The sequence below is a fragment of the Echinops telfairi genome, unplaced genomic scaffold, assembly GCF_000313985.2.
Source record: "Echinops telfairi isolate 266 unplaced genomic scaffold, ASM31398v2 ScPeMD7_2291;HRSCAF=2852, whole genome shotgun sequence".
Classification (NCBI taxonomy): Eukaryota; Metazoa; Chordata; class Mammalia; order Afrosoricida; family Tenrecidae; genus Echinops; species Echinops telfairi.
The window spans coordinates 36,384,121-36,393,171 of record NW_022106189.1 but is presented as its reverse complement, the minus strand read 5'-3'; the positions used below and the strand labels follow the sequence as shown (position 1 = coordinate 36,393,171).

The following is a 9,051-nucleotide window of genomic DNA, read 5'->3' as shown; positions in this document are numbered from 1 at the left end:
CTCCGATCAGATATGTCCCTCTCCCGGAGCTGTAAATTCAATGCCGTCCTTTGAAATAAATTCTTCTGGGGGAAGGGGCAGGTGTCCATGTAGTAGCTGGGATTGGGGCCGGCCCCTCAGAGATTGTAAATCTTTAGAAGAGCAGGCAGCCTCTTTCTTCATCCCTCAGAGAAACCAGTGAGTGTGAACTGCTGTCCTTGTCGTTAGCAGCGCACTGCTTAATTCACTGCCCCTCCAGGGCTCATCTCAGCATCGTGCTGAAAACTCACCAAGTCTAAAGTCACTGCCATTGCAACTCACAGTGACCCTCTCCAGGACAAGCAGAACTGCCCCTTTGAGTTTCTGAGACAGCAAATCTTCACCGGAGTAGCAGCCTCGTCTTTCTCTCACAGGGAAGCTGGGGCCTTCTGATCCCGGACCTTCTGGTTAGCAGCTCAATGCAGTGGCCCACTCTCCACCAGGGCTGTGGAAACGGACAGCGGAACAATTCCTGCTCTGCGTTAAAGGAGTGGGAGGATCAACGCAGAGATCCTGGCTGAGTGACAACTGCGTGGGCACTGGCTGGGGGGCCTTAGACTAACTAGTCCCTTGGATACACTGAGCCCTGGTTACCTTGTCCAAAAAATGTCAAGCATCTGCTGCCAGTTACTGTAGCAGTAAAACTAGGTGTTTGATATGTTGTGTCATCCTGAAAGCAGGAGTTATCTGAATGTGGGAGTTAGATTTTATGCCCACTTGATGGTGCTTGTGTGGGGGATGGACTCCAGCCTGTCAATCAGGTGGTAGGTAGCCTGGTGATGCCTCCTTGGGGGTTATGATCTGTTTTACAAGAGAGACAGTGAAACCCTTCTCTGGCCCCTCACATTCTGTTTGCCTGGATTCTGTTTCTGCCTCCAGGGGCAGAGACCCTGAGATCTCCCTGTATCATGGGCCTGCAGCTGTGCGCATCTGCAGAGGGCCCTGGCTAGCATTGGACCCACAACATGAGTTGGTCATCATTACTGGGACTGTGCTGGGTGCCTTCTTGATCGAAAATTACTTCATATACAGCTGCTTCTTATCCCCATGGGTAAATGTCATTGGTCTTGTGTCTCTAGGCAACCCAGCTGATCCTAAGCATGGATGGGAGTGGATGTGGAGAGGTCAAGGTTGCGAGAGGTAGAGAAACCCCTGAGGTTGTTGGGTGTGTGTGGGGGGGTGTCCATGTGCCTGGCCTTGCTCAGTGCCCACAATGATATTCCCCAGAGACCACTTACATCTCATGAGGGTTTCCAGGAAGTTGATGCTGGGCTCTGAGAGGCCAAGGTCATGCAAACTCCTGCAGGCAGAAGTAGCTGTCCCACAGAGAGTCCTATGGGATGCGGAATGGTCTTTGATCTGCGCTGGGAGCAAGGTGGGCGACCGGCTGTGGTCTGCCGAACAGTAGTTCCTAGTTTTCTAAGAAGTTCAGTCTCCTTAAGCATAGCCAGGCCCTGGAGCAGAGCACTATGGGAGCTGCTGCCCTCCTGAGACGTCTGTGAGTACGGTGCAGACTTGTTCCCAGCCAAGGGCAGCAAGGGCTCTCCTCCCTGCCTGCCATGCCCCCCAGTCAGGTGGGTGAGGGTGGGGTGCTAGGGCTGGGTTCCCGCGCCCCACACTGTGCCCACCGAGATGCTGCCGTTCGCCCACAGGTACAGCCCTAGTCCCCTCCCTCCATGTCCACCACCGGTTTCCCGATCAGAGGCACCTGCCTGGTGTGCTGTTACCACCTGCTCATGTTTAATTCACGGCTGGGGGTTGGGAAGAGCTCCCCCAGAAAGGGAAGAACTCCCCTGAGGGGTCTTGCCCAGTCCCTGCCCGCTTCAGGACTCACTGCCAAGGCCCCAGCCTCTTCCCCAGGCCTGAGGCTGGCTAGTGGAAACCAGCCAGGGGCTCAGAGGACATGGGCTGAGGCACAGCCACCTCTCACTAATCCACAGGTCTGGAATGTCTGTGATCCAATCAGCAGGGTCTCCGGGGCTCCCAGAGGGTGCTGATAATCCTGCAATGATTAGCAGGGGCTGCAGGCAGGGTCAGTGCGCACCGCTGGTTCTGCTGGGGGCGGAGCTGCGGGCAGGCCAGAGGCCACTAGAGGAGGGTGAACCTAGGAGCTGTCTGTCTCCTCCCATGCCAGCCCCGATGGGAGGCTGTTTAGACAGGATCACTCAACAGCCTCCCCCTTTAGCCACCAGCCTGACTCCTTGAGGGTGTGAACCACTCTAGCTGACTGGCCCGCAAAGCAACTGGACGTCTAGTATGCTGCAGCCAGCACCCACCCTGGAGCCACTTCTGCCTGTGCTCCTGGCTCTGCTGGGCATGGCCTGGGCAGAGACGTGGCCGTTGCAACTACAGGAGAGGCCCGCTATGCTGCTCGGAGGTGAGGAGAGGTGGGGCTTGGGACCTCCGTGGTCCCCAGGCCTGAGCCCTGGGCGGTGCTGGTGACTTTTGTGATAGACCCACTGGACAGTCAGTCCAGAGCTGGAAGGGATAGCTGGTCCTGGGGAGGGGGAAAGCATGGAGCCCAGGAAGCGGGGGTTGAGGGGCTCCCAAAGCTGCAACCAGACCCTCTACCAGCCAAGTTCCTTCTCTGGCTCCTGCCCATCCACCTGCCACCATCATCATCATCATCTCCCATAGCCCTCAATCCTGGCTTCTTCAGGGCAGGGGTGTTTCTGCGTCTCTCCCAGTCACCCCTCCCATGCTCCAGGGCACAGGCCCTGTCCTGCTGCTCACGAGCACCCCATCCCCACCTCCCAGGCCTGAGCAGGAAGGAGCGCTTCCAGCTTCTCTCCCTACACAACCGTCTGCGCAGTAGAGTCCACCCACCGGCTGCCAACATGCAGAGAATGGTGAGTGAGGGGCTGTGCGGCCATGGCCAGCCCCCGGGCAGCTGTATTCCCAGGCCCACTGGGAGGACATGGTCCTCGTTGCTGCGGCGCTCTGTGGCTTCCCCCTCCCCAGGGTGACTCCTAGTGCAGGAGACTGGGCCCCTGGCTCACACTTGACTGAAGAGCAGAATTTTGGGCCTGCCCTCCGGATCCCGTTGCCATGGAGACCAGATGCCAAGAAGGTGCCAGGTCCCCTCCTCCAGAAAAGAGTTTCACAAAGAAGGCCCAGCAGGACCGGCAGGCTGGGAGACAAGGAAGGAGATGCATCTGCAGGGATGGAGGGGTGGGCATTGGAAACCCGCTTGTTAAGAGGGGGCCTCTCCAAAATCCTGCTCCTGCCTTGATTCATGTGGGGGCGGTTGGTTTCATCCTGGGGCTTGAAAACACTGCCCCCCCTAGTCCAGGGTCCCCGCAGCCCAGGCTGCTGCTGGCAGGCCTGGGAGCGAGGGTGGGGCGGCAGGTTCCCCATGGCTGCCTCCTGTGACCTCCTCTGAGGCAGCAGCACTGGTAGTCAACCCTGAGCGATCTGGGGTCAGTTTCCCAGGACTGTGGGGAGGATGGGATGGGGGATGGTGCCTTCTCCCACAGTTCTGCCTCCTCCTCAGCCCAAGCCCACTGCCCACCTTCCCAACTGTAGCACCCAGTGCAGGGGTCTCATCTGGAACCCTGTCAGACAGGGGCCACAGATAGGATCAGCTGGCTAGCAGTTTGTGCACTTTGGCCTTCTGTTAGGGTCTTAGAAAATGGCATTCAAAATAAGATAGAAGCGCCCTCCCCCACCTCCCCCAGGCTCCCTCACACCTTGAGCCTCAGGCTCTGGGCTCTGGGCACCCCTGCAGGCTTCTCAGATACCAGGGAACCCCTTCAGCCCCCCAGGGAGTGTAGGGCCGCTGAAGGCCCAGCAGTTCCTCACCTGAGATGCCACCACAGCACAGCCCAGGCCCACTGGGGGCCAGGCCCAGCCGAGCCCCTCATCCCTCCCTCCATGCCTCGGCCGCCCCAGCACCCTAATACACAGGTGCCACGTCTGTGGAGTCTAGCCACTCCTGGGGGTCACACAGCCCGAGGAGGTGGCTGGGCTGGATGGCATGCGCGCTTGCACACGTGTGTGTGCATGCACACAGGCGAGCGCAGTGGGGTCACCTTACTGTCAGCAGAGGTCAAGACTGCTGGCGTTTGTGTGTGTGTGTGTGTGTGTGTGTGTTGGAGTCGTCCACTGGTATGTGGCTCAGAGAGCCCTCTGGCACGTCACTTCCCCCTGCATACGCCACGGCCATGGGTTGGGATAGGGGTTCGTGTCTGCTGGGGTCCTTCCAGGGCAGGAGGGACACTTGGCCGGATGCACCTTTCTGACAATGGCTTCGACCAGCTTCACCCATCTGAAAGGCCTGGCCACTGCCCCAGGCTCACCCTATCAGTGGGGTCAAGGATAGCAGGAACCTATCCCACGTCTGGGCGAGGCATGCCCACAGCAGGGGTGAAGCCAATGGAGCGTCTCAGCTATGTTTCCAGCACACAGAACACTCGCCGGTCATGTCTGACCCTCACTGGCCCTGGGTCGGGAAGGGAAGTCAGCTCCGTCAGGTTAGGTGATCTATCCAGCAGGATACTTGCGTGACAAACCTGGGCCACCAGTCTCCTCCCCTTCACTCAGGGCCCCCACTGGTGTCTGTGTTTGTGCCCCCAGGACTGGAGTGAGAGGCTGGCTCGACTGGCTCAGGACCGGGCCACCCTCTGCGGGGCCCTGGCATCGAGCCTGGCAGCCAGCCCAGAGCACCCTCGACAGATGGGCTGGAATGTGCAGCTGCTGCCTGCGGGCTCGGCATCCTTTGTCGAAGTGATCAACCTGTGGTTCGCAGAGGGGCAGCAGTATAGCCATGCCGCAAATGAGTGCACCCGCAACGCCACGTGCACCCACTACACGCAGGTGAGTTGTCACAGGTGGATGTGAGGTCGTAGTTTGAGAAGCCCTGGAACCAGGCTAGAGGACATTTGCAAGGGGAATGGCCGCACCACAAAGGGACAAGTGGCTACAGCTTTACTAGGGATCGTCCCGCTGGCACACCCAGTGTGCCCATCAGCAAACCAGTCCCCGTGTCCCGGTCCTGTCAGTGTGAAATGCCATCTCCCTCCGCTTCATCTGGTGCCCAAGCGGGCCTCCAGCACCTCCTGCCCCAGTGCAGGCTCCGAGGGTGTTTGGAGATTTTTAATACCACTTCTGGGGTTTTTAGGAGCCCTGGTGGCATCATGGCATATACGTACATGGGGCTGCTAACGGTAAGGCCAGCAATTTAAAACTGCCAGCCGCTCTGAGGGCGAAAGACGGGCTTTCTGATCCTGTGATGAGTTTCAGCCTCAGAAACCCACGGGGGCAGTTCGTCTCAGTCCTACAGGCTCACTTGAGTTGGAATCGCTTGGATGCGTTTTTTGGCTGCTTACTTGCGTGCTGTGGACAGCAACGTGATGTGTGGTATGTATGTGCAGCCTTTCAAACTCACTACTCCATTTGGTTTACTGCACATTAATTATTTCACAGCGCACTTGGCCTCTAAGTTTCCTCACGTCTCGCGCAGCTCTGCCCTGGCTTGCAGCATTGCCCTAGAGGCCTCGTGGAGGGCGTGAGGGCTGTGCCTCCTTCTGTATTCCCTGAAACTATTTCTGTAAGGTTTCCCACCACTCTCCTGTGAAATCACTCGGGCCGTCAGGGCTATAGTTTATGGCGGTGGTTTTGTTCAGTGAGTATGTACAGGTAGGAGTGGATTTTTAATTCCTAGTTCAACGTTTTAAGATTGTTATAGATCACTTTTTGAAATATATGTTCTTTTATTGTTACTGATATCCCATTTTTCATTCCCGGAATTGTTTGTTGCTTCTCTCTTGGGCTGCTAACTGCAAGGTCACAGTTCAGAAACCACCACTCCCTCCCGGGGAGAAAGATGAGGGTGTCCACGCTCAGAAACAGTTACCGTCTCAGACACCACAGGGGCAGTTCCACTGGAGGGTCTTCTGAGCAGGCATCCACTGGATAGCAGGGAGTTTGAGCTTTTGAGTTTTATTCTCAATCTTCCTAGGGGTTTGTCTATTTTATTAGTCAGTCAACAAGCCTGGTTTATTTTTACCCCATTTTTGTTCTCCCTTTCATTATTTCTACTATTTTTATTTGTTTGGTTTAGACTACTATTCTTTTTTAATCTGTCGGCATAGAACCTCAGCATTAAGCTTCCATTTCTACTCATGCGGTCAAGTCTATCGGTTTTCTCTTCGACTTCTTCAGCGGCATCCTCTTAGAGCAGCGGTTCTCCACCTTCCTAACTCCGCGACCCTTTCACACAGTTCTTCACGTGGTGAGGACCCCAACCATAACATTATTTTCCTTGCTACTTCATCACTGTCATGTTGCTACTATTATGAATCATCATGTAAATATCTGATAGGCAGGGTGTATTTTCATTGTTACAAATTGAACATAATGAAAGCATCGTGATTCATCACAAAAACAAAATGTAATTATATATTGCGAAATATTATTTCTAATGACCAATAAATGAAATTTTGTCTTGAAGCAGGGTGTAGCATGGCTAAGTCTTCATGCCGGGTACTTGCATATGGGCATATCTGCATGTGGGAAGACCCTCTGGAGACGGATAGAGGAGTGGTGTCTTGGTTCCTGAGACCATCAGAAATATCTGTTTTCCGATGGTCTCAGATGGCCCCTGTGAAAGGATCGTTCAGCCCCCAAAGGGGTCGCGACCCACAGTTGAGAACCGCTGCTCTAGATTGTGATAATCAGTGTTTTCTTTCATATTTAGTCCTAACGTTTCTAGTTTCCATTATGAGGCAGTGTCTGATTTTGAAGTCTAGATTTAATGTCCAAATCATGTTTCTCAGGCATTTGCTTCTTGTATGCCTTAAAATTGGATGCATTGCTTCATGGGATGTGATATGCAGAATGCTGATTGTTTGGTATTTGTTGGAACTTGCTTCCAGGCTTGTTGGTGTTAGGTGGTATCAAGCTGGTCCCAACCTTGTGCACAACAGAATGAAACAGTGCCCAGTGCTGCGCCAACCTCACAATTGTTATTACCCTTTGAGCCCACTGCTGCAGTCATTCTGTCAAGCCATTTATAGGAGGGTCTTCATTTTTTTCCCAGTGACCCTCTACTAAACATGATGGGCTTCTCCAAGGGCCGGTTCCTCCTGATCTCATATCCAACATGCTTGAGGCAACGATCTTACCATCCGACCTTCGAAGGAGCATTCTGGCTGTTCTTCTAACAAGACAGATTTTTTTTCCTTTTTTTTCCTTTTGCCTGCCCATGCACCCACTGCCATTGGGTGTATCCCCAACTCAAACGGACCCTAGATAGAGTTTCCAAGGCTGTAGATCTTTCTGGGAGCAGATAGCCTCATTGATCGCCCAGTAGCTGGTGGGTTAGAACTGCCGACCCTGCAGTGAACAGCCCAATGATTACCCAACAGCACCACGAGGGCTCTTTTGGCAGCCCCAGGTAATTTCGGTATTCTTCGCCTACACCACCATTCGACTGCATCTGCTCTCTGGTCTTCTTCCCTGGCCAGCTTCTGCGTGCCGACGGAGCGATGGAAACCGCCATGATGCAGTTCAGCTGCGTCTCAGTCCCTACTCTAAAGGGGTCTTTGCAGCAGATTGCCCAGCGCAAGGAATCATTTTACCTTTTGACTGCTGCTTCCATGAGCACTGGTCTTGGATCCAAGTAAATTTAAGTCTTTGACAAGTTGCTTCTCTTCTCTGTTTATCGTGATGTTTAATGGTCCAATTGTGAGGATTTTTGTTTTGCATCATGGCTTAGTCACGACTTAATATTTTGTGGATTCCTTAAATAAGTAAAAAATACTTTAATTGTTGTATGCATACATAGGACCATATGTTCATATTTCTCAGCACAATTCAGGCTTGCGTTTGCCAGTTTTAGTGGCTGCTAGTTTGCTTAGCTGCTCCTTTGTAGACAGGTGTGCTGTTTCCACCTTGCCACATATTCTAAACCTTTTTTTTAAATCTAAGTTTTAAATACTACTAAAACTGTAGCCATTATTTTTGTTTTGTTTTGTTTGTTTTTTATCCACTAGCCATTGCTGCACAACAAACTACCCCAAAGCTAAATGGCTTACAAATAGCAATTTATTTAGCTTATGATTCTCGGGGCTGGTGACTTGGGCTGGGCTCATGCATGCAACTGCAGTCAGCTGCTGTGTGGGTTAAGCCAGGCCATCTAGAATGGCCTTGGCTGGTTCCTCTCTGCGCCTGGTGAGGCTTTTCAATCTCTGGTGGGCTAGCCGGAGGCTGTTTCTCTGGAAACTGTTCTATGAGAGTAAGCAGAAATCGCAAGGCCTCTGGAAAACTGGCTGAGCACTTCAGGCCATCCTATTGGCCAAAGCAAGTCACATGGCCAGCCCAGATGAAAGGATGGGAGAAAAGATTCTTCCTCTTGATGGGGCTAACAACAGATTCACTTTTAAAAGAGTGGCCTTACAGGAGGAAGAAAGCCATGGTGACCATGCTGTACGCGATCATGGGGCCATGGATCTTCAGGTCTTTCTTTTGCCATGCTCTCCCACCCAGTCACACCCTCCCCTCGCTTCAGATGTCTGCTGAACCCTCCACTCCCCATCTCCAACCTTGAAAGCCTTCTGAGACCATCCTACCAGTCCCGCACTCCCGCCCGCCCAGCAACGTGCTGTCACTGAGGCCTGCAGCAAGCTGCTTGTCTGCAGAACTGTCCGGGGAGGCTGCAAAGGCAAATGCGTCCTCCCCCACACCCCCACTTCATCATGGATCATGGGCTGTAATACAAAAGTTTTTCATTTCCGGGCTGGGCTGGGGTGCATTATTTATTTATTTCTGAGGGGCCTATACATTTGGGAGCCTATGGTTAACAGCACACGCTGTGTCCGCCCTCCCCAGGAAGTGTCACCTGGGCTGCTGGCCCTGACTAGGAGCAGGGGTGGCTTGTGTTGGGGTTCTGAGTACCTGTCTCTCACTCTTTTTTTAAATCGTTTTGTTAGGGGCTCATACAACTCTTAGCACAATCCATACATACATCAGTTGTGTAAAGCACATTTGTACTTTCATTGCCCTCATCATTCTCAAAACATTTGCTCTCCACTT

General features: G+C 53.4%; 1 protein-coding gene across 3 annotated transcripts in view; it reads left to right on the top strand.

The window, feature by feature from the left end:
- Positions 1-2,168: 2,168 nt before the first annotated feature.
- Positions 2,169-9,051, top strand: part of LOC101652713 (C-type lectin domain family 18 member A) — a 12,328-nt gene continuing 5,445 nt past the window's right edge. For all 3 annotated transcript variants that reach the window (XM_045293753.1, XM_045293754.1, XM_004704797.2), the window contains exons 1-3: positions 2,169-2,395; positions 2,776-2,867; positions 4,594-4,833. In XM_045293753.1, the coding sequence (XP_045149688.1) occupies positions 2,275-2,395; positions 2,776-2,867; positions 4,594-4,833 (453 nt within the window). In that variant the 5' untranslated portion in view covers positions 2,169-2,274. The remainder of the gene's footprint in view (positions 2,396-2,775; positions 2,868-4,593; positions 4,834-9,051) is intronic.